Source organism: Streptopelia decaocto (genome assembly GCF_964273445.1).
Source record: "Streptopelia decaocto genome assembly, chromosome: 4".
Classification (NCBI taxonomy): domain Eukaryota; kingdom Metazoa; phylum Chordata; class Aves; order Columbiformes; family Columbidae; genus Streptopelia; species Streptopelia decaocto.
The window spans coordinates 12,534,628-12,555,672 of NC_138658.1; the positions used below are offsets into that span (position 1 = coordinate 12,534,628).

Sequence of the window (21,045 nt, forward strand, 5' to 3'; positions counted from 1 at the left end):
AATAAATTATTAAGAGCTAACACTTGTTTCCTCCCTCTAAGTTATCTTCAAAGCAGGATATTAGAGGAATGAAAATAGACACTACCACTACAGGAACAACAAACCAGGGACCAGCACAGACCAATCTCTCACTTAAGCAAGATAATGTGACAATTAAAGGTCTTCAGGCCAATGTTACTGTACCAAAGGTAACAATTTTTTGTTTAGCTTATTAGTAGACAAGTGCCTCACAAATTACCCTTATTTTGCATCCCCATCAGTTCCCCAAAAGCTGAACTGAAGCTTAAGTGTTTTTGTGATAGATAACTGAAGTTTTTGACAGGATAGTGTGTTTTGGAGCTGCTCAATTTGATTTTGGTAGGTGTGCAAGTTAAATAACAACCACTGTAGGGATAACTGACTGCAATGTCTTTATGTTTTTACATCCTCTAGGTGTGATGGTTTTATCTTTTTTTTTTTTGCATTGTACTGATAATTATAAGACAAGATTGTATCAGAAAATAGTTGTGTGCACTTAATGTAACATGTTTTTCTAAATTTCTTTACTATTTGGGGAAATTTTAAATACAGGTGAACCTGTGTTTACTACAAGCATCTGTTGATGAATCGCCAGGGGTTTCTTCTGGGAAAACCGTGACTCACGTTTCACTAGTAGCTTTGTGTTTTGATAGAATTGCTACGCAAGTTCGTATGAATAGGTAAGAATAATGCATATCACTATTAGTGGCTCTTTCTTGTTATGGCAGTCAAAAGACCTACAGCGATAGCCATTTCTTTGAACCATACCTTTGCAGTTCTGGAAAGTATTTGAAAGAGTTGTCATGGTTAAGCAATAAAATGTGTCTTCTCTGGTTTATAAAAAGTTATATATAATATCTAATTAGAATTGCAGTTTCTTTAAGAAATGGAGGAACCCTTCTGGAATAATTTTGGAAGCTTAGTTTTAACTCCTTTTTGCTTAAATGTCATGCAGGATAAAATTAAACTTTTCAGTATTTTTCTGCCGAAGTTTGTCTGTCTTCTGTCTTACAAAGAATTCTTCTTTAATACTGCTGTGCCAATGTCACTTAACAATTTAAATGGGTAAAAATCAAATGAAATGTCTCTGAGATTTGATCGGGTTTTTTCTCCCTTATATTCAAGGGGTATAGTTGAGGAGACTCCAAACACTGCAGAAACAGGGAGGAATTCTGTCACATTTGATCGCTACATGCAAACCAGTAAAATGCAGCCCCAGTCTTCTGGCTCTCTGCGATCCAATGCCGGAGCAGAAAAAGGAAAAGAAATTGCTGCTAAACTGAACATCCATCGTGTTCATGGACAACTTAGAGGCCTTGATACCACAGGTAAGCCTGGTTTTTTAAATTGTGGAAATGTCACTTTTCATAGAAGCAGGTGGTTATAGTTTGCTTTGGTCTTGTGGTTTGGTTATCTTCCTTTTTTTTTTTTTAATCAACACAGATAAAAAGACACTTGAACCTGGAGATTTTGCAGATACTCTAAAAAGAAGTTTAGGACAGTTACTCCCAATTATTTTCTGTTGTTCTACTGAAGTGCTACATTTAAATGCAGACAGAGTGAAAATAATCAAGACTAACTTGAAAGCAGTTTGCGTGGTGAATGGGTTGTATTGTAAAGATTGACAAGCACTGGGAAAATTTCAGGCCTGGGCTCCCTTCTTCCCAGTTGATCTCTTCTCAGCTACCATTTTTTGTCATCTGATGAGGGAAATGCTTATTTGCTGTCTTACTACTTTCTAACAATTTCAAGATAGGTATAACATACCTGTTGTACTGACAATTTCAGCATGACAAGCTGTAGGTTTCTAACTGTAGCGACTATAAAACTGAAAATGAAATCTACTCAATTGTTTCTTGTTTGTGTGATGGAAATTCCTTCAGGAGGTTATGAATTAAATTCAGCTACTATAACTCCTGATTCTGGAAAAGCTTAAGATGACCAAAAGTAGATGCAGTTTTTGTTAAAATCGATGGAATTTTGATGGAATCTATACCAGTTAGTGCTGTGTTTTACTCTGTACTACAAAGAATAGGAATCTTTAGGACATGAGGAAGTGCTCTGTGAAACAAGTAGGATTAAAAACTACAGAATCTAAAAACAAAAGAGAAACAACAAAACAAAAACATCCAGAAAACTCCCACACAAACAAAAACCAAACTAACAAAACCACACTGAAACACAAAAGCAAACCCCACCACCAACGACCAAAAAAAACCCCAAACAAACCAACCACAAAAAAACCCAAAACAACAAACAAAAACCCTGTGCAAAGTTGAGTGAGCAAATGGCATTGGAGCAAAACAAAAGCAGTAAGAGAACACTAAAATGGTTAATTCCTTTTTTACTTATTTATGGATAGCATCGTAGCTGTAGTGTCCTGTGTTGGGTATGCTGCAGATGTTCAAGAAGGCCAGTTAATTTTTGAATTCTAACCAGCAAAACCCATCATCTTCTATTTGAAAGGTTTGAGAAATTTATTTCCTAGGTAACTTAGCATTTCACATACTCTTCAAAAGTGATTGCAGTTATAATTTGGAGGCAGAGAGGGAGGATTGAAAAGGGATATGAAATGATTTAGTGTAGTTCTTTTCCCCAGATATGTGACATTTAGCTCTGTGTGTGAGTTAATAGGCAATAGGTATAAAATTATTTAGAATATTCCTTCAGAAATGTCACTAGAAGAAAGGATTTATATTGAAGCTACATCCTAACATGAAAGAAATCAAGGGGCCATAGTCCCCTCCTGGATCTTAGACAGCAAAGATTGTAATTAATTAAAAACTGCTTGGGTCTATATTTTCTTAGGAGTTAGTGGGACCTGGCACTTTACATTCTCCCAACATAGACATCAACACGCTTCAACACACATCAACACCAAGCAGCAGACTTTAAAATGAAATTAGAACTTTATTTCTAAATAACTTTCAAGTAAGCTATAGTTAACACCAGATACATTTCTACCAAAACAGATTATCCAATAATACTTTCAGTGTCACTGTCATTTGTTGCTGTTAAACCTTAGGGATTCAGGCCAATTGCCAGTTTCAGATAGAAATCTGAAGACCTTGTTTGTACTTGTATTTGGAACCACAAATCGACAAAAAGATGAAGGCAAATGTCTTAGGATTGGGAATGTCTTGAAGCTTTAACTTTGTGTTGCTCAATCCTTGTTTTTCCAAACTTAAAAACTACACTGCCCATCTTAACAGACCAGGAGGAAGGCTTTTCATCTTCCTTATTTGCTTCTTTTTTTATTGATCTTACTTCCATTTTCCCCCTGTCCTGTTTGAGGGATACTAGAGAGGCAACACTCCCAAAACAACAGTGTTTACAGAAACGTCAGAGAAGTATTTGGAGATGGAAAGTTCTTTTCATTTTGTAACCAAGTGGTAAATATGTGGGTTTTTTTTCTCGCAGATATTGGAACTTGTGCAATAACAGCTATTCCTTTTGGGAAATCAAAAGTTCTTTTTACTTTGGAAGAGCTGGATGAATTTGCTTTTGTGGATGAAACAGATCAACAAGCTGTTCCAGATGTAACTCGAATTGGTCCTAGTCAAGAGAAGTGGGGATGGATAATGTTCGAGTGTGGAATTGAAAATTTAACTATAAAAGGTAAGGCTTTAAGTAGGCTTTATTTTATGAAACTGTTAACTATTCTGTTGTTAGGTCTTCTAATTTAGCAATTATTTGACTAGAAGTTACGGAATATAGGTGATACTAAATAGTACACGTCTAGTATAAATAAACTGTATCACATAATAGATAATGTAATAAAGGAGCTTTTAGTACTCAGTGCCACTCGTGTATGAAATAATTCCATATAAACTGGTTTCAGCAGTTTCCGAACTTAAAGCGAAGGTAAAAATTGGTGCTTTCACTGATCACTTAAATCCTGACCTTGCAATCGTACTCACAGTAGATGTCTGCATATAAGGGCTAGAGTTTTGCTTTGGCTGGGGAAAGCTAGTTTCAAAAAGAAAAGGAAACAGTATACAGGTATTTCCTGTCATCCAAGTTGTTCTTTGTGGGGAATGTTTAAAAACATTTTCACATGAGTAGTCTTCATCTAGTTGGAACAAACTAACGGAAGCTCTACAACTAGCTGTTAAATTGTGGAATAAAAATTGTAGTGATACATTACCATTTTACACAACAATTTATCTTGTTTAACCATAATCATATGCATTTCTCCTCTTAAGAGCAGATCTTTTTTATGGGACACAAGTTACACAAATTGACATGTTGCAAACATTTACGGTGTTGGTGTGTGTGTTTTTATAGGGGGAAGACAATCTGGAGCAGTATTGTATAACACATTTGGAGTCATGGGTAAATCAAGTGCTACAGAGAGAGGTGGATTGCTTGCATCAAATAACTCTTCCGATTCTCCAACTGGTAGTGGTTATAATACCGATGTGTCTGACGACAATCTTCCTTGTGACAGAATAAGTCCCTCCTCAGATATTAATGGAAACTCGGTTTCAGATGAGCAGGTATGTGCGCACTGTGTTGACATGATCGGTCTTGGGTTGTTCTTTTTTAAAGTGATAAGAATTAATAATCAAATTGACAATTGTGCCAAATGAATTAATCGTGTCCGCTTGCACACTAAACTTGCAGCTTTCTGCAAGGTCTCTTGGTATTGTCTTGGGAGAGATGGTGAGCAGAATTAGGTTATTTTCTTCTTCGCCTAAATGCATATTAAACCATTTCTTTTGAACAGTGCACCGTATGATATGTTAGTGCCTTTCAGTGTAATCACTTTGGAAAACAATTTCACTTTTGGCTTTGTTTCCTTTTTTAAGGACGAAGGGGTTGAATCTGATGACCTGAAAAAAGATATACCCTTGATGCCTCCTCCCCCTGACTCTTGCAGCATGAAGTTAACAATCAAAGAAATTTGGTTTAGTTTTGCTGCCCCTACCAATGTGCGTTCTCCAGCCCATATATTTTCAAGGTATAATTTTACCTGATTTCAAAGAATGAAGGTGACAATTTTGCTTTGCTAAATTACAGTTGTATTTGGTAGATTCTGAATGTAATTCCAATATTTTTGGAAGCTTCTCTGAAAATGAGAATTTTGGATTTTATGTATGTTGCAGTAACTTTTGCTTCAATTTTTGATCGTTCTCATTATATGGAAATATTGCTAGAAATTTTTTAGTTGGATATGATTAAAAGAAAAGACATTTTTCTGTTATATTCTACCTGTTTGAATGTCATTCATAATAGCATTCAAAAATTGTACTAATTGCTGCTGCAGAATGTGAATACGTAATTCTTTTTATTTTTCTCAATAGGCAGCTGAACCTCTTGAGTACCGCAACACCTGCAGTTGGTGCCTGGCTTGTTCCCATTGATCAAGTGAAATCGTCATTAAATAAGTTAGAAACTGAAGGAACCCTGCGAATCTGTGCTGTTATGGGTTGCATTATGACAGAAGCTTTAGAGGTAAATGACCTTTATAAAATCAATAGGCATATCAGAACAGAGCAGTGCAATATGTAATATATAGCTGTTGTGGGTTCTGGATATTGTTTTCACTGATGAATTTGTAGCACCTCTTATGACCCTTTAGTTCCAGAAGTGGTCACAAAAACTCACCACTTGTGCTTTTTGTATGGAATCTAAATTTCAGTGGAAAAAAATTCTAGTGGAAAAGTCTTGTGCTTCTGACAGAAGTGCATCTCCAAGTAACATAACTAGAGGTTCTGCCAGTTGAAAGTAAGAAATATGGCTGTAGCATCCAGTATATTTTATGCAATATGGAAGTGTGTTAAATTATGAAATATTCATGGTATCTTTTGGGAGAAAATGTGAACTTATGTGCTGCTGCAATGTATTGATTCATTGTGTTTATTGGATCTGCTTGTTAGAGGAATCATAGAATCACTTCAGCTGGAAGAGACCCTCAGGATCATCGAGTCCAACCCTAACCTAACCCTAGCACTAAACCTTGTCCCTAAGAACCTCGTCTAAACACCTTTTAAACCACTCCAGGGATGGTGACTCCACCCCATCCCTGGGCAGCCTGTTCCAATGCCTGACAACCCTTTCCGTGAAGAATTTTTTCCTAATATCCAATCCAAACCTCCCCTGGTGCAACTTGAGGCCGTTTCCCCTCGTTCTGTCACTTGCTACTTAGAAGAAACCAAGACCCTCCATGCTACAATCTCCTTTCAGGTATTTGTAGACAGTGGTAAGGTCTCCCCTCAGCCTCCTTTTCTCCAGGAAGGGAGGACAAGCATAGTGAGGGTGAAACAGTTTAGAGAGAAGTGCAAAACAGACGGTTTGTATGACAAATCAGGTGTTACTGTGATCTGCTACGGAACTTTCTTGTGTGTAGGCAGTCTTCTGCTGTTTGTTTACTTGGCACCATCTAGTGGGAAGAATTTGAGGTGATACCCATTGGTGAGATCCTGTCTGGCATCATAAGACTGAGCTTAGTGTCAGGCTAGTCTTCTGCTGTACTCAAAGAATCATCCTTTGCACCAGTCTCTTATTGCCACCTCCCTTCCTATTTCTTTTTCTACCCTTTTTCTAGCATTGAAACACATTAGAAAAGTGTCTTTTCTTTAACTGGAAATAGTTTCTTTTCAAATCTTGGCTATCTGCACTTATCTGTCTATTAGTCTAGAAGACTTTGCAAAGCCTGGGATTTGAATCCAGTCTTTCGTTTTATTACTTCGTATAAATAAATAATAATGAAATATGACTTTTTCACATACCACCTCTTAAAATAAGGTAGGTATCCATGTAGCAGATCTTTGCAGAAGTTCAAAATGGGGTTAGAATTTTGTGGTACCATAGATGAAATCTTGTAGTTCATGTGCGTGTTCTATTTGCAAGTTGTGTTCATATGTGGAAAATTGTTTTAATCGTTTAATTGTTTTTAATCTAGAATAAAAGCGTGCACTTTCCTCTGAGAAGCAAGTACAACAGGCTTACCAAAGTGGCTCGTTTCTTGCAAGAAAATCCTTCTTGTTTACTGTGTAATATATTGCACCATTACCTTCATCAAGCAAATTACTCCATTATTGAGGATGCTACCATGGTGAGTTACCCTGTAAAAATGGAAATAGCTCAGTGTCTTAGTTTCAGATGTACCAATTTTAATGTCTTAAATTAGGTAACAGTTTAAGGAAAGTTAACAAACAAGAAAATATGACCCAAGTAGATATGGCTTCTCTAGTTTCATTTTCTTTGAGATATGCTGGTTTTGTTGTGGCCTGTGTATAAGCATATTTTTTGTTGGGCTATTTTGGCAGTAAATACGTAAGAAATCATAGAAGAAAAAGATATGTCTTTACAATTGTTAATGGCCTTTTTATCCAGTTTCATTTTTCTTAAAGATAACAGCAAAGTGGTAAAAATTCGCATCTGTAGTTTTAAAATTGAATAAATCTTAATTATTAATGCAAATGCCTGCACTGATCAGCTTATTCCAAATTCTCTCATTAGAACGAGTTTCCATGTCCTTTAGAAACACTTAAATAATGCAGACAGTTTAAGAAAAAAGCTAGAATTGTAGAAACTTTAAGGCTTAAAAATCTAATTTGTTTTTGCTGGCTTCAGAATGTAAATGCCTGGATCGTAATGGTAAATAATTGTTTGAACAAACATATTAGGCATAAGGAGGAGTGTTTGTTCCTGATTTTGTGTCATTATCCTAATCCAGTTCCACAGCTGTCAGACTTAAAGGATACGTTTTTCACCACATTGAGCTGAGAGCCCCGTGATCAGAAATAGGTTGGCTTGTGGCAGAAATAGCACTGCTTGATTTGTGGTCAAAATGAGCAGCACCTTGTTTTTTTCTTTAGCACAGTTCAGTGATGTAATCAAAACAATCCCTATTTTTTGTCTCAAATTTATGTTTTTAAAGTACTGCTTACCAACAATGAAAAAAAACCCACACTTTTTAAAATTTCAGTTCTGTTTCTATAGTCAGTCTAGTGCTGTTGTGAATTTTAGTCCATAATTCAGAGCCTTATGACTACTGAAGTACATTTATGTTCATATTTAGTAAATCTGTTTCCTGTTGTTCATTGTTGGCCTCTTGGGCACGATTCTCAGGTCATGTAAATGTAAATGAATGTATTTACTGTGTTCAATGAAGCTTTATCTGTTAGTGCTGTGGCTTCTTATATCTGAACAGACGTCGTGTGGTGCGAGCATGGTTCTGTCATAAGCCTCTTGAGCACAAAGAGTTGAGTTCTGACTGGGTTTTTTTTCCCAGTTTACTTTAAAACGCTGAGATACGCGATTTTAATTTTTGTTTTTCTTTAAGAGCGATGGCCTTCCTGCCCTAGTAACCTTAAAGAAAGGTCTGGTTGCTTTGGCAAGGCAGTGGATGAAGTTCATTGTGGTGACCCCAGCCTTTAAAGGAGTCAGCTTGCACAGGCCAGCCCAGCCACTGAAGTGGCAGCCAAACGCCTGCCACGAGCACGAGGATGGGCTCGGGTTAGACAACGGAGGGGGACTTCAGAGCGACACCAGTGCTGATGGAGCAGAGTTTGAATTTGATGCAGGTATTTTTCTCTTCTTCTGTGTCCCTATACATTCATAGGGATAAGTAGGTCCTCTCAGAGCTTTTGTATCTTTTGTAGTTTTAATGCTTGAATACATTATAATTCTTCGTTTTAAATCATCAAGCTTCTTTTTTAGAATCATCTTCATTTTCAAGCTGCTGCTGCCAATTATAATTACAGTATTATAATAATTTTAATAGTTGTTTGGGGGAAAACGAAACAGGAGGCTTGTATTTCTTCACATACTTTGTATTGTTATGTACTGGACGAAATACATAAACTTAATTATTTTTTAGCTTGCGAATAGGATTATGTTGTGTGGCTTCTGACCTTAGTTAAGAGTTGTAACATGAAATTCTATGAGCTCTCCCAAGAATAGTTTCAAACCTACCTTCTTATTTGTTCTTTGTGAAGACATTTTATTTTTCCTTCTCATTTTTACTACTTCGTACATGGTAGATTTCTGTTGCCAGCTTACACATGGCCAGTTTAACAGAAGCAGCTGAATTAGGTTTGTATTTGATACAAAGCTGACTTAAGAACCACAGAAAGGAAGGGCATAAATAAATACATGTTGTTGGAGCGCTCTTTTTGCTGCCTTGAGTTGACTATTTTTTTGTTTGTACCATCTATGTACTGTCTTCAGACTTAGAATGTTTATGTTTTTCTTCTCTCAAGTAAGAATTATGCAACACTGAGGAAAAAATAATTTTAAAGAGTCAGGAGGAGAACCTGCTTTGGGTTAAAAGCCAGGTAGCAGTTATCAGCTTAAAGACAGCAAAACCAAAGATGTTTGTGTCTGAAACTTGTATATAATCATACGGTGTGATGGACATTTTTCCTCCTTCTTTAAAATATCTGCTTTGGTTGAGCAGAAACAGACTATTACAGTCATTAAGTTGTTTGTTTTTCCCCCCCCCCTCTGTGTATATTCTTCTGGTTTTTGCCAAGAATTTTGGAAGTGGCAGTTTTGCTGCCTTGTATAGATGTGCTTATAGATCTAAGTCATGCAAATATAAGCATCTTAATTCAAAAAAATGATCAGCCATGCCAGAGTTAGCAAAAGAAAGTGAAATTTGGCAACTTCCTATTGGATTTGTAGCTCAGAGCAACAGTTCTATGACATTAGAAGGACAAAAGGATTTGTACCTGGATTATTACATAAATTCCATTAGGCACATGTCTGAGGTTTTCTTATTTGTCTTAAAATTCCCTTGAATTCCACAGACAGCTGTGTGTAGGTGTGTGTCAGAATTTGGAACTCCATGACTCCTTGTAAATAAATGTACCTAATAATAGATAATGTACCTAACAATAGATAATCGTGGTTCCTCACATGTATATACAAATGAGAAAAATGGTTTGCTTGGTTCCAGCTACCGTCAGTGAGCACACCATGCTCTTAGAAGGAACAGCCAATCGCCCTCCCCCTGCTGGTGGCTCCTCTGGGCCGGTAACTGGTGCTGAGATCATGAGGAAACTATCCAAGACTCACACGCACAGCGATTCTGTGCTGAAGATAAAGGTAAGTTTCTAGCACCGTGCGTGATGGGGAAAGTGGTTTGTAGCTGGCCTGTTTAGAAGCAATTCTGTAGGCTGCAGATGAATAAATACTTATCTAAAAAGTAACTAACACATGGAAAGTATGCTCCTTATCCTATAAATCGATGCGTGATCAGCTGGTGTATATTCTGTGTGTGTTCTTGATGTGTCTTCTTGCCAGTGAGCTTCAGAGCCAAGCCTAAAGACAATATATCTATGTATCTTTTAAGGACGTTCTTTAACTTTTCTGGTTTCTCATCTAGAGGATTTAACTATCGTTATACAAAATCTAAGATTGACATAGCATGTGGGGTTGTTTGATTCCACAAGCTTTTTAGAAAACTACAAGATTTCATTCTTCTCTCTACTTTCTGAACAGAAAAAATCTGTGTATATTTGTAGTTTTTTGAGAGTGTGGTGTGGGGTTCTTTTGTTTGTTTGTGTCTGGGGTTTTTTTTGTCTTCTGTATGTCTTCTGTTAGGCAGCTTGATGGCTTGTACCAATTCCTTTTCAGCTATGTTTTTTCACAGAGTGCTTGAGGTTGGAAGGGATGTCTGGAGGTCATCTTGTCCAGCCCCCCTGCTCAACCAGGACCACCTACAGCCAGTGGCCCAGGGTTGTGTCCAGGTGGCTTATGAACATCTCCAAGGATGGAGACTCCACAGCCTCCCTGGGCAACCTGTGCCAGTGCTCAGTCACCTTCACAGGAAAAATGTGTTCCCTGATGTTGAGAGGGAACCTCCTGTGTTTTGATTTGTGCCCATTGCCTCTTGCCCGATCAGTTGGCATAACTGAAAAGGGCCTGGTTTAATCTTCTTTGCATCTTCCCTTCAAGTATTTATAGGCATAAATAAGATCCCCCTGAACCTTCTCTTCTCCAGGCTGAACAGTCCCAGCTTTCTCAGCCTTTTGTCATTGGAGAGATGCTCCTGTCCCTTAATCATCTTAGTTGCCCTTCATTGAGCTCTCTCCAGTATTTCTCTTCAGTACTGGGGAGCCTGCAAGCAGGACGCAGTACTCCAGGTGTGGCCTCACCAGTGCTGAGTAGGGGGTAGGATCCCGTTCCTTGACCTGCTGGCAACTTACTGCCTAATGCAGCCCAAGCTGGACAGCTGGGCAAGGACGCCTTGCTGCCTCACATTCAACTTTGGTGTCTGCCAGGATCTCCATGTCCGTTTCTGCCTAGCTGCTTTCCAGCTTATTGGATCCTAGCGTATACTGGTGCGTTTGTCCCCTGTAGCAGACGGTTGCCCAGTACTATTGCTTACTGCTCCCTCCTGGTGGTCTTGCATGCTTTAGGGTTAAGTGGCACAGATGCTTTGCTTGAAAGCGCATCTGGCTCTTGTTCAATTTTGAGGGCAGAGAACCTGTTTCATTTTGTAAGCCTTTAGGTGGACCAGGAGCCTTCCTCCTGGTGCCGGATGTCCCCAGCTTTCATTCTTTGCCTTCCCCAGAGGCTGCACTTCGCTTATGCTAGGGATGGAAGGGATTTGGTCTTCAGTTGAAGACCAAATACAAATGAGGCTTACATTCAGTGCTATGTACTGTTCCTTCTGCAAATTTGCTTTAGATAATTCTACACATCTGCAGCTCCATTTGTTACTTGTTTAGCTTTTAAAACTGTTTTTACATGTGGAATTATTTCAATACTTGAGAATTCAATACCATCTTTATGCACAATACCTGCATGGTGTATAACCTGCCCCAAATGAAGTGCTACTGGTCCAAAAGTTTGCAGGAATTAGATTTTGGTAGTTCTTATGTTCCAGTCTCATGTTCAGAGTAAATATTGCTTCCTTTTGCACTTTATACAGTACTTCATTAGTTTCTTTGTTTTCTTCACAAGGGTATACATCCGTATCATTCCTTAAGTTACACTAGTGGAGATACAGCTACAGATTCACCAGTACACGTTGGCCGTTCTGGAATGGCAGTCAAAGAAAGTCCGAGAAAGGAGAGTCTGCTCAGCTATCTTACTGGGAGCTTTCCTAGCCTGCACAATCTTTTGGAAGGGACGCCTCAAAGAAGTACAACTGCAGTTAAAAGTAGTTCTTTAACAAGAACAGGTATGATGTAGCATAAGTAAGCTGAAGGGAGGATTGATTTTATTTTAATTTATTTGGAAAAGGTACTATATTTTCACTTTGAGTTATTTCTGTTTAAGAACCTACCTCCGCCATTTTTCCCCCAGATAATAATCCTAGTTTTTGACAGCAGTTCCTAGACATTGCTACACTATACCATTTCCTATAATACTCACTGCAGTGAGTACATCAAGTTGGGGAAAGAAATGATAACTAACAAAATAAATAAAATATTATGCTTTTACTTAGCCTTATTACTTTTTGAGTATAGTACATAATTACTTAAGTTAATATTTTTCAATTAATAAGGAAATTAGGTGAACGTTCTGTATTTGTCATTTTTTTCTTGACCTTGTAAGTAGGTCAAAAAGTGGACTGAAACTAATGTTACAGTAACTTAGTGTGTGTATAATAATTTGCAGATTTTTAGTAATGGTCTTTTGAACAAACATGTTTTGTAGAAGTTTGAAATACATACATTGACATTTTTATGTTCCATGTTATTGTTCAGAGTGAATTTTTATAATTTATATAAAGAAAAATAGAGAAGTTTGTACTGTGGTTTCTCTAAAACCTCTCTCCTTTGCTGTCAGGGGATGAACTATTATTCAGAAAAAAAGGTATTTTGGTTTCTTAATGACTCCTTTTTCTAATTAATGGTAGAGATGAATAAATGCAAAGACATTTGTAGTGCAACATCCGTTAGTCTCCTAGTATTACTTCTGCGGTAGCATCTGTAGTGCTGTTTGCCACAGAATTTACTGGAATAAACTTTAAGGATTAGGCTTATTTTAATAGTAAATGTGTATTGTCAGTAAAATTATGCTATGTTCCTGGTTTTTGGGAACTTTGATACAAACGCTAAAGCTTCTGTTTTATCTGTATAGGAAATACTGTGGCCACAGACATGTTATCTGAACATCCTTTGCTGTCTGAACCATCTTCTGTGAGTTTCTATAACTGGATGTCAAATGCTGTGGGCAACAGAGGAAGCGTAGTACAAGAAAGTCCAGCCACCAAATCTGGACACAATAGTCTTCCAACAGGTATTGCTAATTACAGCTGAATTTAAGAGATTATTTTGGGTCGGCTGTTCCGGTGTTTACTTTCTCATCAAGTGACTTAAGTTCAACGGACATAAATACTTTAATACTTGGGGAACTTTTCAGCAAACTGGAAAATGAACAAATGTGATTAAAGCAAAAATGTTGTTTTCATTTTCTTCACCCTGCCCTCAAAAATTTAGCTTTTTTTGTACATTTGGAACTGTAAGTGCAGCTTACAAAACCATGTGAAGCTGCCAAAAGCTTAGCCAAAAATCATCCTCAGTTACAGAGTTCCTTCGATTTTGTTAGTTATTTTTAATCTCTCATTTACATATGCTGGTTTTGTAATGAAGATTCTGTACACTGGAGTCCTTGCTCTTTCTCAGATCAGTTTTGAAGCTAAACATAAACATGTATTTTGAGAGTAACATTCCTCAGGGAGGGTAAGTGGTCAGCTGGTGAAAGGGAAAGACTTAAGTGTAATAAAGAGGCAGATATTTAACAATTTATGGCAGCTTGTTTATTATTCTTGTTCATAATCCTCAAATATGTGTATCTTAATTTTCATTTTCACTAAAACTAAATTTGAATGTTTCTTTTATTAACAGTCTTTCAACCATTAGATATTAATCTTGGGCAATAGTAAGTTGTTTTTACTTTTTTTAGTATTGAACAAATAATTTGATCCTACAAAACATTTTTATGCTGTATGTACTGCTTAATTGGTAAACTGTAAACTGGAATGTATTTCGCTGCAAAAAGAATCACAGGGTAGTAGTATAGGTTTCAATTTTGTTTTCAGAAAAAGCTGTATCTTTTCCTACCCAAACTATAATAGTTTATTCACAAGCTCACATTCCTGAAATTACTTCAAGATTTTTAACTCCCACACAGATCTATTCAAATGAAGTTTCTGTGGGTGCATGTAGTTGTGGCTCTCTTAAATGCTGTAAGCTCGAGTTCTGAAGAATCACGCTTAATTTCCATTGTCAGAGGAACTTGGTCTCGGGGAGGCTGAGTCCAGTCCGGGCTCAAAATGCAGACAGTTCAGCATCACTCTGCCCTTGTGCTGCATGTCTGATTGTTGGTGAATAGAACAACTGCGGGGCAGTGGCTGTCCATGGGCATTTTTATGAAGAGCATGTTTGGCTACAGACTGATGTATAGAGACCTAATTAGTGGGTCTTGTATTGAGACTAGTAAAACATGGAGGCTTATAGGACATAGAAAGCTAAAAGCAAGTATCTGCATCTGGGGATAATCTTTGCTTTTTGTTGATGGTGTAGGCTGCTCAGCCTATATAAACTATTTCAATTTAAACCTGTGTTAATATCCTGTAGAATACAATACAGACAGAAGGCCTTTCCAGATATGAGTTGGGCTATCTCTATTACCCATTTCAGCACTATCAGACTGTTTCTTTATCCCGAATGCCACTTTTGTGAGGTTACAGACTTGATGGTGTTCAAATTTGCTGTGGTGTTAGTGTTCCATGAGTATTTATTTTTTAGGTGTGGCTCCCAATCTTCCTACAATACCTTCTGCTTCAGACTTCAACACAGTTTTGTCTAGTGACCAGAACACCCTGGATGGCACACACTCGCAGCACAGCACCAGTCAGGATGACATTGCAGGTGTGGAAGAGGGTAACCAGGGGTTTCCTGCTGTCCAGCTAGCAGATGCACAGGTAGGTGGGGCTTGCTGACGTATTTGGAGTTCTATGGGGAGAAACTAGTTACTACTTTAAAAAGAAAAAACAAAATCAAAACCAAACATATCTGACCATGATGAAAACATTACCTGGTTTTTCTACATGTTTCTTATGCATTCCTATGCAAAGACAAAAGGCTGAAGAAACCTCTGAGCTGTCCTGCAACAAGCTTTATGAATGGTGATTAATAAAGCATTGGTTTATAACTTCAAAGAACATATTGGAGCATATATAAGAGTACCCTAGTCCTGCAGAGTCCTTTTTGTTGGGGTAACATGCAGAAACATTGCTTTCATAGCTAAACATTCAATGTTACCTTGCTGTGTAGTCAGTCTTCTTATCCTTTGAATCTTCCCCTTCCTTTCTGTTTTACAGCACTATCAATAAAACTTTAAAGTGTTCTATTTTATGTAGCTGATTGTAAATCAACAAATGATGGAGCAAGAATACAGAAAGAAGCTGGACAAGAAGTAAATCCGGTGGGTTTTGTTTTGTAGGTTGTTTTCAAACCTCTTCTAAGTTACACGGGAATTCAGTCTCAGGACGCGATGCCGCTCTGCTACAGGATGTACTTTGGAGAGTACCTTTCCTTCTCAGGAACCCTGGACTGCCTAAGAGCAGATATTGTTGATTCAGATACAGCAAAGGAAAGGAAAAGCAAGCGAGCTCGAAGGTAGGTTATGAGATATTTGGAAATATGTATATTGGTTAAAGAACAGCAATTAGGTTTTTCATGTGAAGACACAAAATTCCAAGGAACTTTCATAGAATAAGGAGCAGTCCTGTATTCTTTTAATCTTGTCTATTTTCCTGTTAGAATACTTTTTTTAATCTTCCTATGGAATGGTTTGGAAACTAAGTATTTGAACTTCTGCTTCTTTTGAAAATGGGAGATTGGGGAAGGGAGAGCTGGTGGGAATAGTGGGAGAAATCTGAGAGGCTCTTAAATGCTGTTTTGTAATTGATCCTGTAAATGAGGTTACCTTCAGAGCAAATGCTGAATTCTGCCACCCCTCAGGCCATGCTTTAGGTTGTGATGGGAAGACTGCATACTAAACAAAGTTTGCATAGAACTGAATGAGTACTATGTTAGTAGCATGCAGTATGAAAGTATAAGAGTTCATTTTGATATTGAGACCTAAGGGAAATAAAATGTTGGATTCAGTAAATCAGGTGTATTACTGTGTAAAAAGTGTTTGACTCCATGCTAGACATAAAAAGAAATGAAGTAGTAACTTGTAGCTTTTATTTCCTTAGGCAAGGAGCTGTCAATCTTCCTCCTCTTGAATTCAAACCAGCTTTGATGTTGGAAACTTTCAGTATTAGTGCTGTTGTCATGGAGAAGTCCATGTGCACACCTCATAACTCCACCAATGCCCTTTCTTTTCATGACTTGAATAAACGCTATTATAATACTTTTCACTGTAATTTTACAATATCTTGCCAGTCCATAAGCCAGCATGTGGATATGGCACTGGTTCGTCTTATTCATCAGTTCAGTACGATGATCGATGATATCAAAGCCACGCAGACGGACATCAAGCTCAGCAGGTACACAGCTGGGTCAGCCTCTCCAACACCGACTTTTAAAACCCGTAAACACAGAGACTTCCGCTCTTCTGATTTCAGCCGAAGCTCTCGGGGGAGTCTTAATGGAGGTAACAGAGTGAACAACACCAAGAACAAACGAACGAACAATGAGAACAACAAAAAAGAGTCTCGAAACAAGAATTCCTTGGGGAGGTCAGAAAGAAGAACTTCTAAAGTGTCCAGGAAGGGTTCAAAAGATGTAGTTGACCACATGACTATTCATATGGATGACTCTGACTCTATTACTGTGTCAGAACAGAGTGAACCTTCTGCTGAGTGCTGGCAAAATATGTATAAACTGTTGAACTTCTATTCGCTCATTTCTGATCCAACCGGGATTTTAGAAAAGTCTTCCGAAACTTTTGGGCCAACAGGTAAACTAGTCCATTAATCCAAATAATTGAGTGTGTGCTTTTGCTGAAGCGTATTCTTCTAAAGCTTGATCATAAGGTGTTTTTTAAAAGTTGCCCACCTCATCTAACATGGATCAGAGTGACAAGTGGTGAGGATGGAGGGGGCTTGTAATTAGTTTGCCAAGATGGTGTACAAAGAAGAAAAACTTCCAAGTTGTTTTGATTCTTTCAATGCTAGACTTAGGCAAATAAATGTTAGTTGATTAGTTTTGAATTCAGTCTCTTTATATTCTTGCACAGTGCTGTTAATCTGAATTTGACTGGGCGTGGAGGCTGTTAAAAACTTTTCTGAATAATTGTGTACAGAGTAGATTGAGCTTGTTCCTGCCTAGATGCTGTTTTGTTTTTAAGAGGCTCGTGGAAATGCTGTGTATTACCATCTGTAGAAATACATAAGAAAATGGTGAAATATTAGTTTTGGTAGATTCCAGCAATTACAGGTGTTTGAGCCATAGTGTCATCCAAAGCTATGAGATCTAAGGTAATCTTTTCTCTCTGTTTCTGATGTGTTTTAGCAAAGCAGAAGATACTCGAGAGCTGACTTAGCATCATTATTTTGTTTGTGAGTTTAGGTTGTTGTAAGTATGCAGGGAATTATATAGTTACTAGTTAAGCATATTTTTGGGGACTTTTTTTTAACTAAAGAATGAAAAACTGAGAAAGTGTTAAATGAGAGCTCTGTTAAACAGAGGATGATATCTTTCATCTACAGAATATCATATCCACAGCTGTGATATTTTCAGAAAACGTAAATTTTCTTATATTGTGTTTATGTTCTTAATGTTGAAAAGGAAAACTTGCTCATCCAAAACTGACTTATAAGAATCTTTGGATGTGACATGATCAAAAAAGAAATAGAACAATTGGAAACTGTCAGAGGATTTTCATTGTATAACAATAAAATCACATAAATATGAATATTTATATGAAGTACAGAAGAATATATCTATGAATAATAATTAAATCACATCACTCGTTATTGTCCCCATTGTGTCTTGGATTTGGTTCAGTTGCAATGTTATTAGAGTAGTATAAGCGAAGCCCAAATAATTTGCCTAAAGAGTTCGCCTGATGTGCAAGATATGTGATCCTGGGTTTTAAATACAAATCCAAATCAGGTATGCCAAGGAATTTTTGTAAAATACCCTTAAGTACCTCCTTTGTATTTTTGTAGGTGTTCGAAGCCCGACCGACCCTGCTTGTAGAGTGGTGTTTGAGAACGAGCAGGAGAACGGCAGAGACGCGCAGAGGAAGCGCAGCCTGGTGACTTCGGAGCCCCAGCACGTCACTCTCATCGTGTTTGGAATCGGCATGGTGAACCGAACCCACCTGGAGGCTGACATCGGGGGGCTCACCATGGAGTCGGAACTGAAGAGAATCCACGGCAGTTTCACCCTGAAAGAAAAAATGAAAGGTGGGATAAACTAAAATGTGCTCTGTGATTAAGTTCAGTGGCAGCTTTATGTGTTTATGTGTGTGCATACCTATGCACTAATGTATAAGTATGTGCATGTTTAATATGTTTTGTGTGTAAACAGATGTACATTATGTCTGTGTGTGGATAGTATAACATTCAACAAGTTCTTTTAAAAAGTACTGTTATAATGCTGAGTGATTTTTAAAGGTTGTTTTTTGCAGAAAGCACCATGAAGAAAATTCTTTTAGAAGATGGTAATTCCTTCCATTTTCAAAAGCTTTCTTCATGTCACAATTTAATTTCGGTATTACTTAATGTGACTACTAAAACTGTACTTTTTCAAATATTTTATTGCTGCTATATTTTTGAAAGCAGTAGGCATGACTGGAAGTATTTTACTGAATGAAATGCTCTTAAGTATCTTTTTTCTTCAAGATGTACTACATCAAAAGATGACCGAGACGTGTGCCACTGCCCACATAGGGGGCGTCAATATCGTCCTGCTGGAGGGAATTACCCCAAATATCCAGTAAGTATGAAGCCTGAAAATAAAAAATTGTTCAAGTGTGTAGAAGTGGTGACATTGTGTGACAGTAACAGTATGAAGGTTAACATGGAGAAAGTATGTTTTATGCAGAATCAGTCCGCGGAGTCATAGAGTTTGGTGGCAACCGTGCAGCTGCGGCAGAATTGGCCTTGAGTTTGGCTCATAAAGCTGATTGTGTGTGCCCATTGACAGAAGGCTGATCTGTGAGAGGCACATCTGAGTCAGCTGAGAAGGAACATGGTGAATGTATTAGTAGGTTTCAGTATAGGGCACCCAATTGCACAAGTCTTAGGCATGGTTACATACACTCCTGTTCCTTTCTGTTTCCAGTAAAAGATATTAGTAGGTTCAGAAGTGATTGTAGGATCACAGTGTAAATGGGTAAGTGACCTGACTGAAAAAATGTGCCAAATGGTGACAGATCCTTCTGGAAAAAGAAAGAAATAAAAGCAGAGCTTTCTGCACTAATTTTATTCCATGCGGTGTACACACAGAAACTTTATTATACCATGTGTATTCTTTCTATTATGCTTCTAATTGCTTTTTGAAACTTATAGGTTCCACTAAACCATACAAGATTTTTGGGGAGTATTTAACCTACTGATGATGATTATTCCCATTTAAGATCTGTATTGTTTCTTTAATAAGTATATTTTTGAACTCCCACGCTGCATGATTCTTTGTGTTATTTTTACAGTTCTAATATCCATTCTCCACCCTTTATATATATAAATTCACACAACCGGTGGGGGTGTGGGGGGAGAATCATGTTTTGTGCATGAACATCTGGAATCATTTGCTCGGCATCCACATGGTTGGGGTTTTTTTTGCCAGGTTCGGAGGCTCAAAAAAGGCATGCTTTTTTTTGTTTGTTTCTAGATGAACTTTTTAATTAAGTTGCTAGACAATAGTTGAACTACAATTCTTTGTAATAAAAACCTAGAATCATTTTGGTTGGAAGAGACCCTCAAGGTCATCAAGTCCAACCATTAATGTACCTCTGGCACTAAACCATGTCCCTAAGAGCATCATCTACGTGTCTTTTAAACCCCTCCAGGGATGGTGACTCCACCACTTCTCTGGGCAGCTTGTTCCAATATCTGACAACTCTTTCCATGAAGAAATTTTTGCTAATATCCAATCTAAACTTCCTCTGGAGCAACTTGAGGCCATTAATTAATTAATGTAGGTCACCCTCATGAAGTTTGAGCGTTAGCTGCGTAATCCGCAGTATGTGATTTGGTTTTAAAATATTAATGTTGTAGTAAAGGGGCTTAATAATGTGACTTGAGTCTCTTTCTTCTTTTATCTCCTGCTTAGTTTGGAAGATGCTCTATAGATACTAAAACATAAAGAATTTTATTAATGTCCTCAGGAAAATTGCTTCTGATAAGCATATTTCAGAAAGACAGAGTTCTAATCTGACAGCCGTGCAGAGTTTCTGAAGGCAGCTGAGGTTTTTTGTCTGTTTCATGCCATAATTTTACTGAGCTTCCACATAGGGATGGTACAAAAGGAAAGGGGGGAAGTAATGATAAATCTTAACTGCAATGGCAAACAACAAACTCTAGCAAACCCAAAATCTTCAACCTGGTAAATTTAAAAGTACGTGTCATATTGTGGGTTACAAGTAATTAACTGACTAATTTTGCATGAATGTTTATTCTTTATTTGCTTTTTGTTTTTCTTGCTTTCTCTTCAATCTTCATCTGTAGACTGGAGGATTTTCCTACATCTCCTACAAGCACAGCCAAACAAGAGTTTCTGTATGTCATATTATTATGTTTAATAGTCTTGCAATTAACTTTGTTATGTAGCTAATGCTGCATTCCTACTGTGTGTTATTGTGTAGGCAGATGTTGCTTGAATACATTTCAGTTTAATGTCTGATATTACCTGGATATACTTTTAATGTAGCCTGCTAAATATCTGTCAAAAAAAGCCCTTGTAAATGTATTAGCAATCTAGCTTTACAGGCAGATACTGCATTGTAGGGTCACTACTGTAATGCTAGAATGGTTTCACAGGCTGTTGAATTCCTTAGTTCTGCTTTTACGCTTATTTTAAGGAGGTGAAATCATGCTGATAAATGTAAAGGAGCAGACAGATTAGATTTGCATTTAGCTTGGTAAGGAATTGCTGT

The 21,045-nt window shown here is 37.5% G+C and overlaps 1 protein-coding gene across 12 annotated transcripts in view; it reads left to right on the forward strand.

Annotated features, from left to right (window-relative positions):
• The window catches only part of BLTP1 (bridge-like lipid transfer protein family member 1), a 127,195-nt gene that overhangs the window by 61,003 nt on the left and 45,147 nt on the right, over window positions 1-21,045 (forward strand). For 10 of the 12 annotated variants that reach the window (XM_082050684.1, XM_082050681.1, XM_082050685.1 and 7 more), the window contains 18 exons: window positions 42-188; window positions 571-698; window positions 1,144-1,346; window positions 3,439-3,636; window positions 4,306-4,517; window positions 4,830-4,981; window positions 5,325-5,475; window positions 6,926-7,078; window positions 8,312-8,552; window positions 9,929-10,077; window positions 11,941-12,160; window positions 13,066-13,224; window positions 14,736-14,911; window positions 15,433-15,608; window positions 16,193-16,899; window positions 18,113-18,352; window positions 18,791-18,884; window positions 20,618-20,668. In XM_082050684.1, coding sequence (XP_081906810.1) covers window positions 42-188; window positions 571-698; window positions 1,144-1,346; window positions 3,439-3,636; window positions 4,306-4,517; window positions 4,830-4,981; window positions 5,325-5,475; window positions 6,926-7,078; window positions 8,312-8,552; window positions 9,929-10,077; window positions 11,941-12,160; window positions 13,066-13,224; window positions 14,736-14,911; window positions 15,433-15,608; window positions 16,193-16,899; window positions 18,113-18,352; window positions 18,791-18,884; window positions 20,618-20,668 — 3,557 coding nt within the window. The remainder of the gene's footprint in view (window positions 1-41; window positions 189-570; window positions 699-1,143; window positions 1,347-3,438; window positions 3,637-4,305; window positions 4,518-4,829; window positions 4,982-5,324; window positions 5,476-6,925; window positions 7,079-8,311; window positions 8,553-9,928; window positions 10,078-11,940; window positions 12,161-13,065; window positions 13,225-14,735; window positions 14,912-15,432; window positions 15,609-16,192; window positions 16,900-18,112; window positions 18,353-18,790; window positions 18,885-20,617; window positions 20,669-21,045) is intronic. The other 2 variants (XM_082050686.1, XM_082050687.1) reach the window with 2 other exon arrangements.